Source organism: Apteryx mantelli, chromosome 1 (genome assembly GCF_036417845.1).
Source record: "Apteryx mantelli isolate bAptMan1 chromosome 1, bAptMan1.hap1, whole genome shotgun sequence".
Classification (NCBI taxonomy): domain Eukaryota; kingdom Metazoa; phylum Chordata; class Aves; order Apterygiformes; family Apterygidae; genus Apteryx; species Apteryx mantelli.
In genome coordinates this window covers 129,028,364-129,054,639 of record NC_089978.1, presented here as the reverse complement: position 1 = coordinate 129,054,639, position 26,276 = coordinate 129,028,364, and the positions used below count along the sequence as shown (strand labels likewise).

The following is a 26,276-nucleotide window of genomic DNA, read 5'->3' as shown; positions in this document are numbered from 1 at the left end:
CTAAACCGATGGGACGAGTTTCATTTTATATGTCATCAGTAGGGGCAGAATGAGGATCTTCGTGCTTGGCCTGTTTGCTGTAATACAGTCTCGGGGCCATTGCATCAGAGTCAAAACAAGGAGCAGCTTGTTTCCAAACAAGAAGCATGGAGGAGAGTCTTCTCTGCCTCTCTCCCTGTAAGGGAAAAGGAGGAGAAGGGGAGAGAAAGTTATCTTTAACAGATTCTAAAAATGCCTCTTCCCAAGTACGCAGTCAGTCCCTTCAAAGGTCTCTTTGTTTGTTTTCAGGAGGAAACCCAAGACAGCTGAAAACCAGGAGGCGTCTGAGGAGAATGAGATTACTCAGACGGGTGCATGCAGCGCCAAGCCGGGCCTTCCCTGCCTGAACCTTGAAGCTGTTCCGTCTCTGGGCCCGGCCCTCATCCACTCACCACATTCACCAACAAACCTGCACGCACGCACAGGGTCATCTGATTGTGAGTACACCAACACACTGCTGGGTTGCTCTGGGCTTCTTAAAAATACATTCCTGATAGCAGACAAGGTTTTCCAGCCAGTTGCATGTTCTTTGCATAATGGCATGAGCAAGACTTCCTCAGGGTTTACCTTTTCCTTTCTGTGGGAATTACCTCTGAGAGTGTTTTCTGTTGAGGTCATGATAATGCAATCAGCCAGAGGAACCTGTGAGTGTGTTAAGTCAGATCGCTGGCTGCTCCTACTTCTTAAGAAATAAAATAAGAGCCCTCGAACATGTCTTCTAACTAGCACTGTAGTTACTCCTGTACAGGTAGTCATGCTTCTCATTACCCAACCATATCTGCTGACTGGGTTTTTCAATCCATGCCTTATTGCAGTGGGAGAAAGCAAGTGTCTGGCCCTGACAGCCAGGATTAGAAAGGATTTCCACCAAGAAAGAGGGGAGTGCTCCTGGAGAGGGGATGAGATTTAACCTACAAGAGGTCTGGAAGATTTCTGGAAACCCGTGTGGCCATACCAGCTTAAGGCCCTTGTTTTCAGTGCATTCACTGTAAGATTACTCAGCACAGGTTAATTGGCCTTTTAAAAAATGCTCTTTTCCATTTTTCCCAAAAAAAACTGAAACAAGGAAGGGAATGATTTAAACTGGATTTTGGAAAGTCAGAATTTACCCTGTCAGCTCTTCAAAACATTATCATTTCACAGTATTCCCTGCCTGGAAGTCTCTTGGGCAGGGACACAGAGGGTGATGTCAGCCTTATCATTTACTAGTTTTAGAATATATAGTTTACCTGCTTTGAGGTGGTTTTAAGATTTTGTAAAACTTACAAGGGGGAAAAGGAGAAAGAAAGATGATGATGCCAGGTTTCAAGAGCTCAGAAGTCAACTAGACTTTGCAGAGGCCTATAAAAAAATCAGGGCATGACAATAAAAAATCAGATTAAAAATTATGTATATCCTTTTCTTTTTTTAATTTAAAAATCCTGCCTCAGGGCCGAGCTTGGAAGCAGTCAGGTTGTAAGGATCATCACTATCAAAATCACTTTAGCTACAATTCATTCCTACTGGCTTCTGACTTTATTCATTATGAGCTTCTTCTAGAGATCTTGATTTTTATAGAACTGATAAAAACATTGGGGAAAATTCCCTAAATCTCACCTGGTGATTGGGGGAGAAGAGAAGGAGATGTGAAACAATGGAGCAGCAGGCACCATGCAGTTTAGTATATACAAGAATTACCTTCAAATTTGAGATGTCAGAGACTGTTAAAACCAGGGTACAGTTTTGTCTTGCAATGTTTTCTGAAAACAAGCAGCTTGTGAAAAGATGCACAAATTGAGCAGAACAACAGGAAAAAATAATCCTTATTTTCAAACAAAGAATCTCTTTATCCCATTCATAAAGATGAAAGAGTTCATTAGCAAATGGGATTTGAAACCTCACACTGATGTTTTTTGACAGGACAAATGGAAAGTCATGAAAGCAACCTTAGGACAGAGGCCAGCAGGATTGTAGGGAACTCAGAGAATGAACTCCTGCTTTTGCTTTTTGAGGTAGCCAAGGGTGAGGAATATTGGCAGAAGGTGGTATGGGGAAGTGGAGCCTGCCACTCTTCATGCTCTACCTGTTCTGTGGACAAGCAGAGTCTTTTAGACCCCAAAGATTTTAATGTTCACAAATCAACTTCCATTCCTACTAAATCCATAATACAAATATGAATGAAAAATTGCAAACCCAGATCAGATACTCCTTTCACACTGAAGTTAGTTTTTTAGAAAAGAAGTTTAATAACATTTTCAGGACTGATGAACGCTTACTTTTCAGTAAGTGTTGAAAATTAGTTCCCATAATACAATTAGAGTGATACAAAAATTAAAAAAAAGTTAAGCCTCTTGCGGGGTTGATCTCTGTCAGTTGATCCTATATGCTTTGAAACCAATGGAAAAACTCCTATTATTTATAGTGGGTTATAATCTTTATCAAGCTGTATTTGTTTAGGGCAGTATTCATATAATCAGTGTTTGGCACACACGTGAAAAATAACAATACCAATTTTTCACATGAAATAAAAATGAGATATGATAAGTTTATGTCTGCATATTTACTATAGCTATCTATTGTGTCATTTGGTAATTTTTTTTTTAATTGCCTCAGTCCCTAGTGCTGGAACACGTTAGTTGACCTGAGAGATTAATATCTGTGGCTCCCAACGTTTTTAAGTGAACTTTCTTGCCATTACCAACTTCTTACTTTTTGCCTCTCTTGCCATTTGGACTGGTTCTTTCCTCGCACCCGAGAATCCCTACCTTTGCCCTTCACCTCCCCTCCTCTCTGAGCTACATTGCCACATCTTTTTCCCCTCACCTTTTGGACCCGTGATGGTGCTTTACTTTGGATCAGCAGCACTTCCTATCCTTCTGCCTTCCAGACACTGCAATACTGCTTTTCCTCCCTTGCCCAGACCACAATACTGCCTCTACCACCCTGACGGGGCAGATCGTATTTCATTTTCAAAAGGAGATGTTTCATTCTGATGAAGTGCTTTCTAGAGGATGGTAAATAATCTAAAGATACTTAAAAACTAGTATTACACAAGAAGTTTGAGCAGAATAGTTTGATGCAGAATATCAGAAACACCCAGCACAAGTCAGCGTGTAAGGTATTTAAATTCTTGGAAAAATTTACTGATGTACAGATGGTTCCATGAGCTCTCATTCATGTATCTGGAAGAAAGACTTGGATTTTATGGACCACCTATTCAAATCCATTTGAAATCTTCACTGACCATTTTGCATGCACAATCACTAGTGCTTGGCAGAAAACATCACCACATATTTATTATGAGGAATATTCGTAAGCAATCTACGTTAAAAAATCAGGGTGCTTTTGGAATGATTCATATAAAAATACTTTTTCCAAGCATAGGCAATAAAAACTCTAGGATAGCCACCTGCTCCTCAGCTGTAAATGCAGAGGTGAAGAAAGCCTAGGCAGTAGTCTGAATGCTAGTCTTAGTGAAACAAGTAGTTAGCAGAAAAGTCTGGGTAAATTCATGTGTGACACAGCTCTTTTTAGGACTTAGTCCTGTAATGTAGTGTATTCTGCATGCTGTTTCTGCTGACATTTATTCCCAATGCAATGAAATTGCGCTATTTCTGACTCTTGTAGGACTTAGATTTTGGGATTTGAACATTTATGATATATTTCCAGTGCAGATGAATCCTTGAAGCAAAATCCAGAACCTAGCATGTACTGTGTCCAATTCCCATCCTTTTCAGTTTTGGGGAATCCTTGCTCACACAATGCAGTTGGAGATGCAGGTTAGAGGAAGAGGTGCTTCCTGAGGTAACTGGTTTCATGTAGGGCTTGGCAGATAATAAGCACCACTTCAAATTAATTTGGAATTATATCATAGAGTGAGCTGATAGAGCTCCAAATGAGTTATACCTCTAGCTAGTCAGCTGTCACAAACAGATGTAGCTGTTTACCCAGAAGAAAGGAGTTTGTGCGAAAGACTACAAAGACAAATATGGAGGCACAGGTTCTGGAAGGGTTTCAAAGAAGCAAAGGTAAGGTATATGACGATGCTGTTTGCAACTTTCCACGTTTTCTTGCTTACGAATAGATGACATGTAATGTTGGTAGTGTCTTAGGCTTGAAGGCTGAACTCACTCAGGTAAAGCTTCCAAAAATTTTGCTGAGAGGGAAGGAAGTCGTCAGGACTTGGCTCTGTCCAAATTGATTTGGTCTTTATAGGCCACTTACTGCAGGAGCTCTTCAGAAGGCATCCATAACTATACAGACTTATGTTTTGGGAGTGTCAAGAGATAAGATCATTTTGGCAGAAACTTCCACAAGTGCTCAGAGATACAATCAGACAAAAACTTCATTCAGGCTGTGATGTATGCATTTTAACAGATGTGTCCAAACTCAAAGGAATCCCATGGGAACAGTGCGACTGAATCTCTTTGTCTCTACTGATAGTTGAAAGAGTTATTCTTAGACATTGGATGGTCCATCTGTGAAGGAATTTGTTCCAGACAAGGGAAAAGCAACATCTTAGCAAAGAGTTTCATAGGACTGAGAAGCAGGTTGGACAATCATTGGAAAAATCTGCTGAAGTGATCTTTATGATTTTTAGAGAATACAGAATCCTTAAAAGAGGTCTGAGATTCTGATAGGGAGTGAAAGTCAAGAAGGAAAGTGAGGCATGGACAATTTAAAAAAAAAAAGCAATCATTGGCAAGAAGTTGAGAAGAGGGAGGACTTTTTAAAATTATTTTTTCTTGAGGGGACAGGGGGCTCATACGTATTAAATAGAATGCATTTTATAAACACTTCTGGTGATGGACCAGTTCTGAACCCTTTGTCCATACATGCTCAAGTGATGTGGCTGACTTGGTCTGAATCCAACATTTTTTAACTTTCACAGGATGAGAACTTTGAGCCAGTCCTTTTTTTTTTCTCCTCCTAAAGTCTAATTTTCCTAGCATGGTAGCCTTCCAGTATAATGAGGAAAGGCAGAGAGGGAATTCTGTACCTTGCAATTTTCTAAACTCCACAGAGCATTAAGAGTGAGGATGGAAACTCTGGCTTTTCATTTTCTTGAGCAGCTAGGGGGGTCCTATATCCGCTTTTTATGAATTAACAGGTTTGCTTTGCCTGGGGCTAGTGTAGAGGCTGGATGAATCTGAAGGCAGTTTGGCCTCATCTTTGTTTTTTACGTTTTTTATATTCTCTTTGTGGTTCTGTGGCAGGAAGAAAACCTATGGCCTTATGGCCTTCCCTTTTAACCTCTGGAAATGTGTGGCTATGATTATTTCTCAAAGGAGAAGTACTGATGCTACTAGCTTCCTTGGTTTCAGAGTCAGACAGTGTGTTAATAGTAATTTCATCTGTATTTTGCTAATCTATGTGTGGCATGTGTTAGCTAATGCTGAAAAATTTTAGGTTGTTTTTGGTGACCTAAGAAATGATGTATGTTTAGATATCTATTTTAGTCCATATACTTATAAAGATACAGGCCTTCTCTGTAGCAAGCTGATTTGAAAACAAGGACATCCATAGTTCTCAAATACTGACATCAAGAGACTTAGTTTCTGTTTGTCTTGCAGGATATTTGAAATTCTGTATAGTGAATACTTCTCTTTTTAACATCCATGGATGGTTTCTATAACCTGTTGGTTTATATTTCTAAGATTATCGAAGAAATATCAGCCAGGAATGATTTGTGGTTTCATAGAAGCAGATATGTGGGTTGAATTGTACAGAGCCATGTGGCATACAGAAGTAAGTGCAAGTACAGGTATGTAAAACTATAAGCTGAGCTCACTCTGCCTCTGCTGAAAAAGCCATCACAATACACCAAAGGATTGGTGATGCAGAATATTGTACTACTGATTAGAACTGGTCTTTGTATTCCTAATCAGTACACTAAGTGAGTTTTGTCAGGTTGGTCTCTCGGGCTTTTCTTCTCATGAGAAATGACTAATAGCATATGGTACTTCAGTTACGAAGTCAATGAGTATGTTTTCGAAAGCAACTGTGACTTTGGAGCCTAAGTTTCACTAATGTATAAGTCACTTATGCTTATAAATCACATAGACACTTTTGAAAATCTTGTCTAATTATCGTAAATGTTGATTCCCTTATTTGATGACCATAATATTGGCGTGATGCTGGGTTGTCAATCCTTGTGGTGTTTAGTGGTTTTCTTACTGTTCTCGCTCTTGGAGTTAAGTGATAACATTCATAATTTCAGATTCAATTTAAAACAGTCATTCAAGTTTCTGGCTTTCATGATTTCAGGGTAAAACTTGAAGATGTCCCCACTGCATCTATTCCTTCTGTGTACCAGGAAAGAGGATAAAAGTCTATTACTCTAAAATTTCATAGGTTTAAGCCATTCTTAAAATTTTGAGGTGATTGGGTTGATACTGTTACGGTATTTCTGCTTGTAAATCATACTACAGCCACCAAGACATATTTTTAACTGTCCAATAAGACATCTGCAGTGTGTTTCTGAATTTATCTGTTCGTATTTTCTGAATCCCCCCACAGATTTTTATTACCATACTTGAAGTTGTGAGTCCTCCTGTAAGTGCTTTATATATGGCTTTAGTGTCTCAACTATTTCACTCATAGTTCCTTGATGAGTACTATGCAACTCTAAGTATTTATTATTGTTTAATTTATTAGGATGTCCTATTACTTTTTTTTTATTTAAATAATGCTCTCCAGGACAGTGTTTTCCTCTTCCCCCTCTTGAGGTAGCTTACCTTTTCCCATCATCCTCCATCTGAAAATTAAAGCAAAAATATCAATTCCACTGCACAATTTCTATAACCTCTTTGATTACTTTACTGCTTTCATACATCAGTGGTCTGGCTAACCCACCAAGTCTGCTACTTGTCTATTTAATCTATTCATCTATATAATCTGAGGCACTTCTTAGGTACCAGTCATTGCCCTGTAAGCTTCCTCTTTCTGATGTATTTAAAAGGTATTTTATTACAGTGTTTGTCTTTATACCTTTAGCTGTTTTTCTTTAAATTTCCTCTTTGCTCTGCCTAATCTTTGTTTTACATCTAGCCTGCTACAGCTTATGTTCTGTTCTATTAGTGTCACTTGGGCATGATCTCCATGTTTGGAAAGATACACTTTCAGCTTTAATGAACTCTTTTACCTTGTTATTTAACCATTGTAGTGTTTTTCTACTTTCTTTTTGGTTTTGTTGTCCTTGGATATGCATGTTGATTCTGATAAAGTATTATTCAGGCCACCTCCCTGCTGATCCTATGGATTTTAATTCCTTATCTTTTCCTTTCAGGCTCTTTCTGACTAACTTCCTCTTTTTCTTTTTTTTTTTTCTTTTAATGATCCTCCATCCTGAAGTTGCATGTGCCAGAACTACCTTTTCATATGATCTGCTTGAAGGGTGTCAAACTTTATCATGTGCTGTTCATTGTTATTTCATGTCTTAACCATGCACACTACTGCTGCCATCTCCTCAGTCCTACTTGGGTACAAAGACTAAACTAAACGTACCATTTCCCTAATAAGGTCTACAGTGGGACACTTCATGTAGCAGAGTCAAACAGAAAAGATTTTTGAACATTTGAGAGGTGAGTCTTCACTGAAGGAAGCAAAAGCAGCTGCATCCACACGTCCTTTTTTCCTGCTATGATTTGTTAAAGCCCTGCATAACTCAGTGCTCACTTCTCTTGGTTAGTTCTTTGCATGCTATAAGGAGACACCTCCCACACTTTGTGAAGCATTGGCTGGCACATTGCTGGCCCAGTTTGTTGCAGCTACGCTTAGAGTTACTGATGTAAAAATAGACTTGGTCACTTTATGTTCTCTTTCAGCACTGATCTGTCTAGCATTGGAGGTTTTTGCTCTTTTCATCTGAGCTTCCGTGGTCACTTTCTCTTCGTTTTTCTTGCTTATCCATGGTAAAGTAGCCATATAATCTGTGTGCTGTGATCCCACTCAATAACTTTAGAACAAGGTAGGGCCAGAGCAGTATTTGAAGGAGAGAAAAATAAAACAATTCTTTTGTTGTTCTTGTTTGCACAAAGAGAGTTCTTTCATTCAAAACAGTTTTGAAGTGAAGTCTTAACGTGGTGCTGGGAGAGAACCTAAAACATGAAACCAGATACTGATTTATACAGCCTGCTAATGTTTATAAAGCATGCAATGGGATGTGAGAAAAAAGATCATTGTATTTCCACAAGAAATATGATGTTTGATCTACTCTGTAGGTGAAAATCAGTTGTAAGCCACCACAGTGCCACTAAACCTCTCCAATTTAGTCAGGGTATTTGTCCTTGCAGCCTGGTTTATAACAATGGAGCACAACTGCATGTTCTTGCTAGTGCTGTGCATTTGGGTTCCACAGTGCTCCAAATATTATTATTGCAAGGGAAAATGCCATTGTGCCACCATTTTATTTATGTTCCTATGCCTGTTTTCATTGTCTCACAGAATCATTTACAAAGCTAAAATGACGTGAGATCTAGTCTTATCATGTATCCACCACTCAGGAGCTGCAGGACAAAGAGAAGTCAGGATCTCTAGTTAATCTGTCAGCACAAATAGCTCCTTGAGGAATTAACAGCGCCTAGGAAAAATGGATAAACAAATACTAGAACCCCTACTCATCCCAGCTTTGTTGTGTTAAATACCCAAAGGATCTCTGCCCAGCTGGGATGCACAATATATACTCTGTATCAATCTGTGACCGGCACTCTGTATCAATCTGTGACCGGTGGTGAAATGCTTCTTCTTGAAAGCCCACAAGAGAGAAGTAGTATAAATTAAGAGTAATCTCACAACAGCTATTTTTGAGTTCTTAACCAGTGAAAATGTAAGTGTAGCAATATTGTGCATCTATTAAAAATCTTGAAAGACTCTTTATAAGTAGATGATAGGAGTGATAACGTGTAATTTATTGATGTTACACAGACAGAGAAAAAACCACAAAGTAGCAATTTTTGTGTGAAAAGGGGTATGATAGAGGAAATAAAAACAGAGCAAGGGACTTCTCCCCACAGCTTCATGCCTTTGTGTGCAACCATGTCAACTTTAATAGAAATAGCTTGTGCTTTGATGCTATGTAGTGTTTCAATACAGGGCGTAGCCCACCCTGTATTCAGAAGTAAAACATCCAGATGCTATCTCTGATGTTTTTGGCTGAGTAAAGGGCAGAATGTGCCTGAGGGCAAATCCAAGAAAAAGCTGTTATGCAGTGTATTAGTATCACCTGTTAGCATCTGTATCTATGTGTATACATGTAATTCCTGGGCCTTTTTCGTGGGGGAAAAAAAGTATTAGGGCTGACAACGTATGTTTAATGATACAGATCGGTCTGATAATATTAAGCCACCCAAGAATGCTGTACTCTTATTTATTGCCTTTATTTATTAATATTAAAGCATTTTGCCATATACTTTTCTTCCTACAAAAACTAAGCAGGTGATTTTGGAAATCTCTGCTTCTTCCCAGAGATTTCAGAGGTCTAACTGAGGACAGAAGTTTTCCTTGGGACTGTCAATATCCATGACATGAGCATGTTCTGTTTCCCACTGATATTTAAATCTGAATTATAAGCAGGCCGGAGCACTCTCCCCCTAAACTCAAGATAAAGAGGCCACAGTCTCACACAGTATGAATATCTGTCTCACGATATTTCTAAGTTGAAATACTCACCAAAGCAAACAGTTGTAGTAGTTAACAATTAGCCTTTCACTAATAGATAAAAAAGATAAATGGAAAAAATAACCAAATGAAATCTATCATTTCCATGTGATAGCTTCTCTCTAACTGGAGCTGAGACACGGCTACTGAAAGAGAGAAAAGAATCCTCTTCCCAGTCCTGGGGACTGGCATTTACAACTTGGTGTCTATTCCTTGTTTCTCCCATCAACCTCTATTTCTCCAACTACAACAAAGTCTTTCACATTTAAAAGTGTTTCTCAGGAAACGTGTAGAGTATAACAGTGCTCTTTGGTAGACTGCAGCTCTCCCACCAAAGCCAACCATTTCTGACTGCACCCTTTTCCTAACAGACTGCTACAAACACTCCCTGTAGTGGATTCTAGCTTGAATAGAAACCTTCTAAACAGGTAATCTTAAGAGGTTTTAATCTATATTTTCCTTTTACCCAAAGCCCACAGGCTTTCAGGCTTACTGTATTTAACCACACTCAAACTGATAAGCTTTCCTCCTTGTCTTTCTGCCTGGGGAAAAAAACTAACAATATAGGGCAAATCTGAAAGAGTTCACGGAATAGCAATTGTCTCTTTTGGAGACACTTTTTAATGTATTTGAACCTTTTATCCTTCTAATTCATTCCTCCTCCACACTCAGCTCCCAACCCCAGCCATTTCTCCTTCCTAAATCATGCTTCTGAGAGAGGACATAAATTCATGCAATCCACCCCAGTGAGATGACCAAAGGGAATCTCTGTTCACTTTCCTTACAGGTCTTCAGTCCCAAATACACTACAAGGCTCTTAACAAAAGCCCCTTATAACAGATGGAAGAGCTCTTAATGACTACAGTAAGCTTTTGATCAGGACCATGGGAGCAGCAAAATAAACCATGGTAGTCTACATCTTTCTAAAAGTTTATTTGTTCTTTTTCCCAATAAGTGTCCCTCTCTTCTTTCTTTAAATGGAAAGTATTCACACAGTAACTTCATGGGCATTGTGGGCCCATCTTACCTCTTACCTGTTCTGTGGCAGGTTTACTACAAACCCCCTAGTGCAGCTTGCCCTCTAAGTAATGGCACCTGGCACTGGGAATTAAAACTAGCAAAAGAAGCACCTAGATTTTTAAAGAGCCAAACTGCCTTAAAATTACAGCCAGTTAAAACAGTTGGTCTTGCAGGGGCTTCGCATAATCATGCCTGAACTCTTTGGAAACAAGCGAACACAGTCGAAACACTTTTCATTTGGAAGCTTAAAATGTTCCATAATGAAGGGAGGGATGAGCAGCACCTGGTTTCTCTTCCTAGGAAATGGTGCCATCATGTGGCCACTTGGTTTTGTCTGTTTCCAATTGCAAGAGGGCTGTTGTACAAACAGTTTTCTCCCTTTATGTTTATTAATGCTGTTTGGTGATCCCATCTTTTGCTAATGTAAATTGGTTACAGCTGTCCAGGGCACAGGAATTAACGTCCTTGTAAAGCCCAGTAAAATCCTTGTTAGTGCAGTTGTGATAGCAGCTTTGGTGGTTCTTCTGCTAGTTTAGTTGCTTGGAGGTGCTTAGATACCTACAGGAAAAACTTCTTCCATCAATATAGTCTGTGTCCACACTAGGGAGATATATAGGCATGGCTATAGCAACCGAGGGTCTGAGAGAGGAGCAGAGAATTCAGAGAAACAGGCTATGTGTGTATATGTGCCTGTATTTATAGTGCAGGTGTATTGGTCTGAACCCCAAATATGTACTTGGGAATAAAAGTGGCTTTTGAGAGTGTGCCCTCTTTTTCTGAAGTATCTTTGAAGTTCCTAAAATAGCAAGAATACAAACTGGAAAGAGAACATGAAAGGTAAATGCCCTGTCCGGAAATGGAGTACTTCTCTAGCTTAAAAATAGCTGAACATGCTATAACACTTTGTCACCAAAATACTATGAATTGGAACTAGTTGTTACCTGGTATATCACAGTTATAAGTAGGATAAGGAGTACCATAAGGAATCAAGGCACCGAAGTAGTGCAGGAGGAAAACTTAATTTTTGTAAGCCAGGAGAAAAAAATCTGAAGAAACCTATGGAGTTATTTCTTGGTATTTCTATAGTGCTTTTTATCCAAGGAATGCTGAACAATTTGTAAAGATTAATCAAGTCAGGCATTTCTTCTGCAGAATTGGGTGAATGAGGCTCTCCATGTTCTACATATGAAGCAAACTGAAGCACACATGTTGCCACTCTGCAAATTTGAGAGTAAACAGAATTAGTGCTGATGGACTGCAGTCTTTCAGGCGAAGCATAGGAAAATGATTCATTGGCTGCTCCACAAGCATATAGGTTGAAATGTAGGGTTTTATCCTTAGCTTTGGGATTTTATGTGCACTGGATGTAGGAGCAATTTTATGTACAGCACACCTACAGTTCAGTCTTCGATTATGTGTAAAATGGATATCTTGTCATTAGATAGATGCTAAAAAAGGGCAGGACAATTTACTGAATAAATTGTCCGTAGGAAATTTGCTCAGCATTCCTTAGTCTTCAGGAAGAGCCTGTCTTCTGAACAAAGTTTAAACAAACTCATTAGCCGTCTACCTGATATGTTTGCTCCTTGGAGAATAAGGTTGTGTTTGTGTGTGCATGCATTTCTGCCTTTCAAATAAATGTAGTTATTAGACTATGAAATCTAGAGAAGTTTGACAGCTTTGAACATGCAGTGATACTTTCTTCCATAGAGTATATTGCTGACACATTAATAGATGTGGTGCTGGTAAAAATACAGTACTTCCTGTTAAATGTAGACTGCTACATATTTTGATTCTAACAACAATCTGGTAGGGTTAGGGCAATTCATGTAGTGTCATCTGGTGTTTGTTTTGGATAGATATTATAGAAGGAGATACTGATTTTCAAGATGTTCAAGCAGATGATTGGGTGAAAACTCCAGCAAACCTTTAAAGCAACAGAAAGCAAGGGCTGCTCCTGGTCAGATCTCCTGCTGAGGATACAAATGTTCTTCTGTGTTCCTGAAACTCCATACAAGCTTTTCCTCTTGAAGTCCCCATTTAAAAATGAGGCCAAATATTCAGGAAAATCAGTTTGAGCAGGATTGGCTAGACCTGCCTTTCTAGCATCATTGGAATATACTAAGAGTAGGAGAGTTCCTGCTCCCAGAGAGTAGGCACCTGGTGCAGGACTGATTATGTGTATGGAAATAATAGATATGAGTTTTTGCTCTATTAATCCAGTTTTATTTTAGAATAACTAATTTGAAAACAGCAGAAAATAAAACTGGATCAGGAGGGATTAATCAGGCCATTGGAACTGAAGAAAGTACCCACTCATGGTTATGCTGCTAAGTTTTGAACAGGAGACACAGCTACATGGAAATGAGAAAGCTTCTTATGGAAACTGTGGGACCACAAGAGCTTTCATATATTGTGATGGAAATCCTGTGTTTCCACTGAACTGTCATATTTGTACAGCAGTTGAGATTTTCATTCCAAAGTAAGTATTCTTTACTGAGAAATGCCTTTTTTAAGGAAAATCTGTAGAGTTTTATTTTGGTAACAGGGCTTTGTTTGCTTGTTTTATTTATTCTATAAGGTACTTAAAAAGTATCCTATATCTGTCATCTCAGGCAACTGTTTCATTCAGCTCACTCAGCTAGAGTACTTTTTCCACTGAAGGGTGCTGCAGTGTAAATAAAAGAGAGACAAACTGGAGAGAAGTTAGAAGAGGGTAAGAATGAGAAAGAGTTCAGAACATATATGCAATAAGGATGACTGAAAAAAATTTTTTTTTTTCTAGAAAACATAAGTCTAAAGAAGAAATGTGAGACATCTTCCAATATATAAGAGGAAAATGGTCAATAATTTTCCATGTCTGTTGGAAGAGAGGATGATTAACTGATTTCAAAGTCAAATGCTAGGAAAACTTTCTTGCTCTAGAGTTAGGAGAGAGAGAGAGAACAGACAATCTGGGGAGGGAGATGAAATCCCCCACGTTGCTGTTTTTCGCAAACATGTTAAACTAATTTCTGAAGAGGTGATCTGAGTAAATTGTTCCCACCAGAAAGAAGAGGAATAGACAAGATGACTGACTGAAAAACCTGGTGCATCTGTTTGGTACAACCAGAAGGCTGTGGTGCTCCAACATATGGTTTGGAGACCAAGAATTAGAGATTTCCAAAACTACTCCACAGCAGACAAAGAGGGTAAGGAGCAGATGATGATGCTGGTCTCCAGTGGTGCTACAGCAGCAGCAGGTTACTTCAGTTTGTGGGGCTCCCAGGACCTGGCAGCTGGGTTACAGATGCACAGAGAAACAGCTTTAGAAGTAGGAAGAGAGCCTACCAACTCCAATTCCCAGATCTTTGTCTTAGCACAGGATATCTTCCCACCTAAGGAGGCATTTGTCATTTTGGTGGTAAAATTGTGAAGACACCATACAATTCTATAGGAGATACAATGCTTGTAACTTATCTACTGTCTCTCAGAATGTGTATTTTTCTCAATGCAAAGCCTAAGAAGTTTGTCAGGAAGACAAACTAAATAGTAATGTCAAACTAGTTCTAGTTAGCATGTCTAAACATCAGTGAGGTGGGTTGCAAAACAATTTGCTGATTGCTTCTGCAGAAAATTCAGATAAAAACTCAATCCATATCAGTTTCCACAACCCCACCAACTCTCAAGGATATAAGATGGTTATTTTTTTTGCTTCTCAAGTGTGAAGGCAAAACAGAGCTTTTGGATACACTCTGTTAGATATTCCTGTGAAAGACCCCAGAGCAGTTTCAAAAAAGAGCTTGGATTCCAGTGCCTTAGGCAATTTGGTTCAGGTGAAGGCTATGCGCTGAGCTGCTGAAGTACAATAGCTGTGATGGTTGCCTAGTCACTGTGTTTCTAGCAATAGTGCGATGAGCTTTGAGGTACCATAATTTTAAAGGACACTAGAGAAGATCAAATTCTGTGATATCTCTCAGTTGTAAGCATTAAAGCAGCAAGCATTTGCTTTGCAGAAAGGGACATCTAGTGGCTATACAAAAAAAAATTACTAAATATATTTTAAAATGTAGAACCTGAACGTATGTGCATGTGGTCTGCAGTCTTTAGTATTTGATACATCTTTGTAGCTCTGCTATATCACATGTTTGCTGGGATCATTTTCTATGTTTCTGGCAAACAAAAAAATCACCTTTGCAGGCCATACCTTTCCAGTTTTGTATAGGTCCATGTATGGTAGTTTTGGGAAATAGAAGGCCACCTTTAATGCTGCTCCACACTTCTGTATCTCACTACAACACTTCCACGTTTTCTGTAGTATGTTCCAGGAGGCTACTGCCTGCTGTTTCCTTCTGCCATTGTCCTCCCCTTTGGTACTGTACATGGAGAGGCTGTCATTGTCATTCTTATGGTAAAATCCTCCTTTTGAATACCCATAGCATAAAAGTCAGCGGGAGTGGTGGATGAGATTCAGGAAAATGCTAAACTAAGCACTCAGTCATGTATTACACAACAAAAGTTTTTCCCTTTCCCATCCATGTTGTGCTCCTTCTTACTAGTCTAGGATGAATTCCATGCGTGTTTCTGTGAATAGCCTGACAGTTTAATCAGTATATTTGCATATGGGGAAACGTAGCTTTTTTCAAACTTGCACAGTAATATGGTTCACCTTTATGCCATGCCAGCTTCAAATTACATCCCAGGAGGATTGCAAATGTGCATAATCTGTGCAGTTGTCTGAGAGTTTTTTCTTTTCTTTCTTCTGCTTTTTTTTTTTTTTTTTTTTTTTTGAACTGGCCAAACGCCTATTCATTGCCCATCTGGGTAAGAATGGTCTTTGCATTTTCACACCCATTCTTTCCTATATGGTTTGTGAATACCCCTCCAATCAGAACTTGCTTCACAGAAAGGGGACAAAACCATTTTACAGGAGTTTCTCAGAATGAATCCATTGGGATCTCTACATCATGTTTACTGGACAAAAAAAAGGCGGGGAGGGGGACACACTTAACAAAGACTGCTTGAATTCCACAGAAAGGTTCCCGCTGTCTTGAGTTTTATAGAAGGGCAGGCTTGAGAAGAGACCAAGACAGCAGGCTTTTTCTTGAGCCAGTGCCAAGTAGGTGTGTGGGGGGGTAGGTAGCTGAGTCTTGTAAGGAGCTGTTACACTCCCTGGCTTGTCCAAGGCTCTAGTATTCTCTATCAGAATGTGGCATTTACTTTAGACTCAGACCTGTGTTGATAAGCCCATCTTCTATGGAGTGCATTGGCTTGGCACTTTTGGGTGAGAACAATGTACAAGTAAGAGACAGCCACAAAACTTGGATCTGGACAGGATTTTCTGCAGAGAGAAAGAGGAGCTGCATGGGACAGTGGATTTTGCTCCAGGCCAATCTCTGGAATTTGTTAAAGAGAATTACTGCTCTTTTATACTCCTGTGTTTTGTGTGTTAGCATCTCTGACAATCTTGCAAAAGATTTGGTTGTCTGTACTTTGGATAGGTATGGCTTTCAGTATTGAAAGTCAAGGAAGGTGACCTAGAGAAAATATCCTCAAAATCTGCATTAGCTTTTTTTTTTACCATTTGCTGTATGTCTCTTACATCCATCCCTCTTGTTTTGTCCCTAAGAAGTGAAGTTCTGTCATTTTTTGGTTCAAGAAGTGGTAGATGTTCCTATTTCACTTGAAGAAGTAAAGAAATGAGTATTTTTTGAATGGAAAGTTTTGTTTTAGCAAAAGCAACCAAAATTTACTCTTTGCCTTACATGAAGTGACTCTAGTGACTTGCAGTGCAGTTCCTAAACCTCAAGGAGTTTAACATCCTAGATCAGTTCCTATAGGAGAACTATCCATATCACTTTCTCATGAATGCACACAAAAATCTTTTCATTAATCCCAGCTGGCTGTTTGCATCAAGTAAGCTGGTGACTGAATGCATTGTGGCTTTGTAACTCTCTCTTCCCTGCAGGCAGGGCCTGAGAAAGGCTGCTGAAACTTATGGACGAACCTTTTCCTGCCTCTTTTCTGTACATAATGCTTTTCATATCTACAGATAAATAGTAGAATTCACTTTCCCAGGGACGTCAGCTGGTCTCTTGATACATATCAGATCTTTTTAAGATGAATTTGGTTCTAAGGACACACTTCTCAGAGTTCCACTCACGCAATTAGTTTTATCTACCAACGTGCATAGGAATGCAGTAGGATTCTCTGCACCTACTCAAGTCAAAAGTCCTGTCCATAGCATCCTTCTGGTACATGTGGAACATTTCTCCCCCCACCCCCCAAACATATGCAAGGCAGGAGATTTGGTTTATTGAGTTAGATGGTTGCATATCTCTTTCTATGATCAAATAGCTCATTTGATAAAACAGAATGTAAGTTAGAAGCCATTTCCTGTTTCAGGAGCACTTTTTAAAAGACCTGTTTGCATGAAAAGCGATCCTTAGGAGCAAACCAAGTAGTGATCAGCACTTATTGACAGCAGGATTTCTAACATACTGATAGACCATCACTCAGAGGGAAATGCAGAGAAACGGGGAGCTATACAACCAGTTTCCATGGCCTATAGTGGATTTTAAAAAAGGTGTTATCTATTCATCATTAACCTTCCACTTTTCTATTTCCTTACCGGCATAAAACTTTTCCCAAGTTCTCTTCCTTTCAAAACAAGACCTCCCACATTTTATTTAAATTGATTTTGAATTCTCTGTGATCTGACATGTTGTGAAGGGAAGCATCTGCAACACCCTAGAGGCCTCTGAAAAATGACTCTGGGAAAGAGGAGGGGATACCCTCTTCTGTACATTATTTTGGGTGATAATAGCTGTAATGCCTGTGAAGGAAAGGCCTTGTGAGATACATCCCAGTTTCTAGGACAACATTTTTCCAGTCCTATAATCAGTCTCATCAGAGAAAGAAGCTCAGGTTTCCTGGCAAAGTTTATGAACAAGACAGATGTAATTTACAACCTCCATGATACTGTTAGTGGTTTGCCCCTTGTTATTGCTATGTGAGCATCCCCCCCAGTGCTCTGATTTCACGTGGAGGTTAGTACCCTTCTGAAACTGACTGCTTTACATATGTTTGCGTCAGACTTCTTCAGACAGCTTGGCTCCATTAGGATTTCCAGTTCCTAACCTTTATGCTTCCCTTTTATCATCAGCTGCTTCAGAGAATTAAAATAACCACCTGTGTCCAAGGTTGTTTCTCTTGAAGCACCAGAATAGAGGGTGCTCAAGATGACAGGAGTGGATAAATGAGAAGGAACAGGCGGGAGAGGGAGGACTCCACAGTTTCCTGCAAATTGCAGTGAGTATAGCATGCTGCTGCCTAGGTCTGAGATGTAAAGCACCCTTTGCACTGGAGTCAAAGGGTTACTGTCAGGTTAAAAGGCCTGTTTGAAAACCACTTTCAATGCCATTTATTTGCTCTGTATGTTTCTCTTAGAACAGATGGTGACAGTAAGCTGGTGTAACTTTCTCATACTTCTCTACCAAGTTTCACTTTTAGATTCTCACACATTAACAAGTAATTGCAGCAAGAGGAGCTGTAGCTTTGGTAGGAATGTTTCTGACAAAATACCTGTAACACCAGTGGTGACTTTTGCATTACTTTTCTGTGTGTACACTTTGGGAACCAAGGTGATGTATGTACTATAAGTGCTAAGAGATAGAAATTATTAATAATGTTTTTATTTATTTAGCCCTCAGGGGGCAGGAGGTTCTTCACAGTTAAAGATGAAAATGTAGTTTCTACCATCAAAATCTAAATAGGTGGAAAATGAGTAACGAACAAGAAGAGAAACCAAAAAGTATTAAAACCAAAGTAAGCAAGATGGACATAGGGAACACTGGATTGACAAATTGAAAAGTTACTTTTCAGTCACTTGTAAAAGTTATTTTGAAGGACTTGTTGGGTCTATACCCAAATTGGTTAAGTGCTTTTCTAAACTGTTCCTTACTTAGGTTATTCAGCCAAACCAAGACAAAGTTTTCCTTAATGAAAATTTCTGTAATTTTCCAGTTTCTGTCAAGTAAATAACAGCAGGAGAACATTTGTTTTTATATGATGACATTCTGGTGCCAGTCAGAACCTGGGATATGCTAAAAATGAAGGGGATAGCTCATGTTAACTTTTTGCTTTGTTTTCTTATAGAGGACTGTTTGTCACTGTTGGGTAACAAATGTTCTAAACCACAACTCCAGACAAAAATCTCAAATCTTGAATCAGATTTGGATTTTACAAAATCACTGCCAACTTTTTGATACAAGTGACTGAATCATAAAACCCAGGATCCAAATTCCTTAAAATCATGATCTAGATAGAGGCCAGATTTTTATATACACTCTTTGTGCTAACAGCTTGGTGTAAAGAGTCATTAAAGTAAGAATCTGATCTTTCCTGGTTTGGGTCCCCATTCAGACAGCCTAAAATCCAGCTGTAATCCACATGCTCAGTGTTTACAATTGGCTGGCTCTAGACTCACTAAGCCATATAAGCTGATAGGAAATCCTACGCCCAGGAATGTGACTGGAATTTGGGCTAGCTACACCTGTCTTTGTCTCCTTTTGTCCAAAAATTCTGGACATGAACTGCTAATGACTGACAGAAATTTACTTCTATCTTTAACAAAGGTGATGTCTTCTTTTCAGTGCCTTTGTATGTGATTTTTGCAATATTCTCTGTTTTGTTTATCCAGTGGACAGTCACCTTAGCCAGTGTCTTGAACGTGGCTCTGCAGAGGACAAGACCCAATCTGTTGTTCTGCTTTGTCTCCTGCTTTGCTACAGGTAACATCAGTTGCAAGGGGATGACAGAGCGCATTCATAGCATCAACCTTCACAACTTCAGCAATTCTGTGCTCGAGACCCTCAACGAGCAGCGCAACCGTGGCCACTTCTGTGACGTGACGGTCCGAATCCACGGGAGCATGCTACGCGCCCACCGTTGCGTGCTGGCGGCTGGCAGCCCCTTCTTCCAGGACAAGCTGCTGCTGGGCTACAGTGACATTGAGATCCCCTCAGTGGTGTCAGTCCAATCTGTGCAAAAGCTCATTGACTTCATGTACAGCGGGGTGCTGCGGGTCTCGCAGTCAGAGGCCCTCCAAATCCTCACAGCTGCCAGCATCCTGCAGATCAAGACTGTGATTGATGAGTGCACAAGGATTGTCTCGCAAAATGTGGGAGAGGTCTACCCGGTGATTCAGGATTCTGGCCAGGAGACACCCAGGGGAACACCCGAATCAGGCACCTCGGGGCAGAGCACTGACACGGAGTCTGGCTACCTGCAGAGCCACTCGCAGCACAGCGTGGACAGGATCTACTCAGCCCTCTACGCCTGTTCCATGCAAAATGGCAGCGGGGAGCGCTCCTTCTACAGCGGGGCTGTGGTCAGCCACCACGAAACAGCCCTGGGGCTCCCCAGGGACCATCACATGGAAGACCCCAGCTGGATTACCCGGATCCATGAGAGATCACAGCAGATGGAGCGGTACCTTGCAACCACTCCAGAGACCACACACTGCCGCAAGCAACCACGCCCTGTCCGAATTCAAACCCTGGTAGGCAACATCCATATTAAGCAGGAGATGGAGGATGACTATGACTACTATGGCCAACAGAGGGTGCAGATCCTTGAGCGCAATGAGTCTGAGGAATGCACTGAGGACACTGACCAAGCAGAAGGCACTGAGAGTGAGCCCAAAGGGGAGAGTTTTGACTCGGGAGTCAGTTCCTCCATTGGCACTGAGCCCGATTCCATGGAGCAGCAGTTTATGGCTGGCCTGGGCCGAGACGGGCAGCAAGAACCTTCCCAAGCAGATCAAACCGACATCCCTGCTGACGGCACTCAGCCTCAGCAGCAGCAGCAGCATGTAGATGCCAACTCTTCCTCGCCAGAGAGAAGCAATGACGTTGAAATGGACAGCAAAGTGCTCACAGTCAATAACAACACCGAAAAGGGGGCTTTGCAGCCTTCTGTCAATACAACTGTTGCCCAACCATTGCCAACCACACAGATCTACTTACGCCAGACAGAAACCCTCACCAGCAATCTGAGGATGCCACTGACTCTGACCAGCAACACTCAGGTCATTGGCACAGCTGGCAACACCTACCTGCCTGCCCTTTTCACCACACAGTCTGCTGGCAGTGGCCCTAAGCCTTTTCTCTTCAGCCTGCCCCAGCCCTTAGCTGGCCAACAGACACAGTTTGTCACAGTGTCTCAGCCTGGCCTGTCAACCTTTACTGCCCAGCTGCCAGCCCCACAGCCCCTGGCCCCGTCTGCGGGCCACAGCACAGCAGGTGGGCAGGGCGAAAAAAAGCCTTACGAGTGCACTCTCTGTAACAAGACTTTCACTGCCAAGCAGAACTACGTGAAGCACATGTTTGTACACACAGGTAAGAGTGTGTCCCTTCGGCTTATATGCGAAGCCAGGGAAAGCCCTTTACAAACACGGACCTATATTCTGTATCCCAACCTGCTAGCCCCCAGCACAAACAGTAGGGATAGTGAGGTTATCCTGAGTGTTGGTATCACTGAACACTTCCTAAGCTTATTACATGAAAGTTGAGCCCCAGTGTACATATATAGGTCCCATATAGGGATCTAACTGTGCATGATGCAGAAACAAGCTCTTTCCACTTGGAGTGAAATGTGTTCTGCATCCATACAAGCAGTGGTAAGCATTCAGCAGAAGCAGCATAAGACTCTAATGAAGTCATTAAAGAAAGAATGTGTGTACTGAGGAAGGGCTCCTTGCTCTAAGTTTTAGTTATGGAGGTTTAGGCTCATGTGATGATGGTTGGCATGAGTTTAGGGCAAGCTGACTACTGATGAAGTTGTAGCAGTAGGTCCAAACCTGGGGGTTACATGAACTGTCATGTTTTCTACATATCACATCTTTCTATAGGAAAGAAAATTTTCTATAGGAAAAGTAAATTTGGAGTCTTTTCAGGAAGATTTTCTGTACTTCACTGATGCTGATTACTGTAATCTCCTGTCTCTTGGTAAGTCAGGTGTTTCACTAGCTGTGAGTACAAAAACTTAGGGCTCAGTGAGAGAAAAATTTAAAATAATAAATGTAGAACATCTACAAAAGCACCATTTTTGTTTAAAAATGCAACTGCTTTACTATGTGGTCTTTTAAGACAGTGTAGGAAACTATATTTACTACTGAGTCAAAACTGCCTTTTCTAGCTTTGTCAAGTTATGAGTCTTTAAAGCAAGGATTTATCTTAAATGGAGATGCTGTCCTGGGATCAGAACTAAATTTTGCTTGCCCTGGACCTCAGCTTATTCTGAACTTTAGAAAGAAATTCTAGTTTGGAAAAAGATAGAATAAATATTTATCTCACCAAACAGTGGCTTTGTTAACATCAAATCTTAAAATAAATATTCCATTTGTGATATATGGAGTAGAACCTGGAGAAATTGCCTAAGGTATGGGAGAAATGTAAGTCATGCATGCCTCTCTATTGTATCAAATAGATTTCACTTCCATGTGTGTAGATAAACTTTTAACTTCTATTTATGTATAACTATCACTTAAATGACAAATTCCTCCAGAAATATCTAAGACAGACACATACATGTACATATGCGTATATAAAAAGTCCAGTTCTCAGGACTAATACAAAGTATATAATTGCAATAATCAAGGATCCTGAATCCCAAGATTGCTGTTTGTGTAAGTTCTCAATCTTTCTGCTGTGGATGAGTAACTAAAATAATATATAGACAATATTGTGTCATTCAGAAAAATATCCCTATAAAATTACAGTCAAATATATTTGCCTTCATCCTTGTTCATAAAGCTAGAAAGGCATTTTCACAGATAACTTCACTGAGATTAGGTGCTTCTCCCCCTTCTCTCCCCAGTTGTGCACTACATTTGGAATTTGGAGTCAGATGAAGAATAATATTGAAAGACCTGGCCTAAATTATTCCTAGCTACTAATCATACATTCAACCAAGGCAATTGATAGATGTCTCCAATCATGAATTAATATTTTGTGTGGGTCTGAGAATGCCAAAAATAATGAACTTCTAATGGGAAGGAGACAACTGGATAGATAAATGACTCATGATTTCATTTAGGAACTAATTGGCTCCTAGAATGTCCTGGAAAATAATAGCGCTTTAGCCAACAGAGGACAGGGCTCAGAAAAACCCTCCTGAAAACAGCCTTTAAGTGTACAGCCTCAGCGGAAGCGTATCTGCAACCTTGTCCAGTGCTGGGCAGGGTCATTTGGCAGACCTGTGAAAGGAGACTGCTGTGCCCACTGTCAGGGTGGCTAGTGAAATGGCTTTGCTCAGCCCTGTGAGAAGAAGCCAGGCAAAATGACTCTGGAAAGGATCCAAGGAAAAAGTGGAAGATTTGAGAGATGCAAGTGTTTGAATTAGTCTTGTTGCCTGTAATGGCTCAGAAGAAAAGCTGCAGAAGAGTCTAAAGCTTCAGGTAGGATCCAACAACCTAAAGGCTTCCCAATCTCTGCCTGTTTTTTATGCTTTCAAAAACTTTACTCTAGCTTTTTATGCAAGGAAAGCAGTGCAATGTAGGCACATACCTACCTCCCCTTATTGCCTCACATAGATGCAAACATAATAGAGGTTGATATTTTGCTATGCTTCCTCCAGACTGGCTTTAGAACGCATGCAGTGTCTCTGCACCTTGTAAGCCATTATTGCCTTCTTCATCATTGCCTTCATATCATACTATGATTAATATGCAATAGCTGTCCCATATTGTTGTCTAAAAACAGCCAAGTATGAAATACAGAACCAGGAGGAGGAACGTACACATCTAATTCACTGAGCAATGCTTTCTTTGACTTCAGGATGAAGAATCAGGAGAATAAAGAATCCACAGTGGGAAAAGGCAACACAGTGTTCACTTAGGAAGCAAATAAATTTGCATTCAAAAAAGAAAACCTAAAATGTTGTGAGATTCTTAAGAGAGAAGAATTCCCAGTAAGGTTTTGAAGTTAAGGCTAGAATGCCAGAACCCACTGTATATTTGAAATATGCATAGACAAAAATTAGGGTGCTTTATAGCATAGTCTTAACAGGGTCTAGAGCAGAGATCTTATTACAGACTGTGAGAGATACACCACCTAAGGCAAAAAGGAGCAAGGTAAATATAATCAGTCTCTCATACATTAATCTGGCATGATTAGAGCTAGCACGCTATTATTTTCCACATAACATGCACGTGTCCAGCATATTGGCCTGTCTACACTTACCACACTACTGTTGTTGGCACAGCAGAGAAAGTAAGGACTTGATCTTTTTTTTTTTTTTTTTTTTTTGACCAAGTGTCTTTCACCAAGTAGGGATAAATTCATCATTGGTGCAAGGAGGAACAGCCTGTGAATTTCATTCACAGATGTTACCATCATATCTGCAAACTGCGAAATACTCAGAGAGAGCAATGAAGACTCAGAGGAAATAAAAATGTAGGTCCTTCCCATCCAATCTATATTAATTGTCTTCTCTTAAAATTGATATAAGTAGCGTATTGTAATCTCGCTCTACAAAGAGTAAATGATATATTGCCACAGATACGTTATGGTTCCTGAAGACTGACTCTTCAGAGTTTAAAGTAGTCCCAAATAGATTGTAAGAAGAAGCAAGCGGGGTGTCTGTGGAAGTGAAGAATCTCCACTAGATAGGAAATTGCAGAATGACCAAAGGAAAACCATTTTTCAGTCAGTGAAATAGAGAATTATTCTGATTGATTCAGAGCTAGGATACCATCTCTCTCGATGACGAATTGCCACACCTGAAATATACCACAAGTAGTGTAGGAAACAAATTAAAAGAGAGATTTTGATGGGGCATTCAGGGACTTGGCTACATTATCGATATGGCTGCGTATCATGAAAATGTTGCTTCATCCTATGAAATACGAGGCTATGGCATTGTCTCTCAAAAGAAGTCTCAGCATGAGGAACAATTAAGAGAAGTCTGGACAAACCAGTCGTATGTAATGGGCTAAATATTTTCTTCAGTGCATCCTCATAGTCACTGGTTTGTCTGGATGGGGTCAGAGTTCGCTTATACAAGTTGCTGCCATCAGTTTTACAATGGCCGTGGGTGGGGAAGGCAATGTGGTAGATATCTCTGATTTACCTGATTAGGTATTTTATTTAATGGGCAGTCACAGCATTTAAATTTCATGTCCATTATTCTGAAAGTATATCTGTTGGGTTGCCATTTCCATTGTGCTGGATGGCCTAAGACATTTTGTGTATTGAAGCACCCTTTTAATTACTGTTGTCCATGGTTCAGCTACCAGATTTGATCAGAAAAAGGGACAACAAATGTAAACCTTTTATAAGGAGCAGAATTCCTTTGCATTCCTCTAGCATTTCTTTTCTGAGAAATTTAAAGCAATGTGACAAGAGTGCATTAAGGGTCAGCTGTCTGTGAAAGGCAGGTAGATCGCTAGCTTTGTCCATGTTTTTATTGCATACAAGTAGAGAGATGGAGGCACTTAAAGGTAACATAACTTGAGTAAGACCTTCTAGAAATGAGGACAAGAAAGGAACACCAGGCTTCTCCCTCAGCCTGTGGGACAGCAGAGGCTGTGTTGTTGAAGCACAGGGGCGGAAGCCAGGACCTTCTAATTCTAGTCCTGTCTTTGCCACCACTTACCATGTGAACTTGAACAAATCATCTGAGCTTCTTTTTACTGTGTGTAAATAGGGAATACCAACAGCCTCATTTGGAAAGCATTGTGAAACCTCTAGTCACAAAATACTTTTTTGTATTGAAAGCACGGTTATTAATGCAATTATTCTCTCTTAGCCAGAGCATCCCTCCAGAGATCCCAGTCAGTCTTAACCATTAGTTTGTTACAAAGAGTCATACAGAGGTGGTTTAATTTTATTATCTTTTTTTTGTCTGTTTTTCTTTCTCTCCCTCTCTCTCTGGTAATGGGCAGGTGAGAAGCCCCACCAATGCAGCATCTGTTGGCGCTCCTTCTCTTTAAAGGATTACCTAATCAAACACATGGTGACACACACTGGCGTGAGGGCATACCAGTGCAGTATCTGCAACAAGCGCTTCACCCAGAAGAGCTCCCTTAATGTGCACATGCGCCTCCACCGCGGGGAGAAATCCTACGAGTGCTATATCTGCAAGAAAAAGTTCTCCCACAAGACCCTGCTGGAGAGGCATGTGGCCCTGCACAGCGCCACCAACGGCACACCTGGAGCCACGGGCACTGGTGCAAGGGCCGTCCCTGCTGGGGTGGTGGCCTGCACAGAGGGGACCACGTATGTCTGCTCTGTCTGTCCAGCTAAGTTTGACCAAATCGAGCATTTCAACGACCACATGAGGATGCATGTGTCAGATGGATAAGTAGAATCTCTCTCTCTTTGTTATGAACAAAAAATAGAAACAACAAAAAAAGCTATGGCACTAGAATTTAAGAAATGATTTTTGTTTCATTTTTACCTTTATTTTCCTCCTTTTTTTGGGTTCGTTTCATTTTGTTGTTTTTGTACTACATGAAGAACTGTTTTTTGCCTGCTGGTACATTACATTTCTGGAGGCTGGGTGAATAATAATTTTCTCAACCTCCCTTGGATGGTGGC

At 40.3% G+C, this 26,276-nt stretch overlaps 1 protein-coding gene across 1 annotated transcript; it reads left to right on the top strand.

Moving 5' to 3' along the window:
• The first annotated feature begins 447 nt into the window (after positions 1–447).
• ZBTB20 (zinc finger and BTB domain containing 20) lies at positions 448–26,040 on the top strand. Its single transcript, XM_013950056.2, has 3 exons — positions 448–476; positions 19,467–21,074; positions 25,622–26,040. Exons 2-3 carry the CDS (start codon positions 19,487–19,489, stop codon positions 26,038–26,040), a joined length of 2,007 nt encoding a protein of 668 aa, XP_013805510.1. The 5' UTR covers positions 448–476; positions 19,467–19,486.
• The last annotated feature ends 236 nt before the right edge of the window (positions 26,041–26,276 follow it).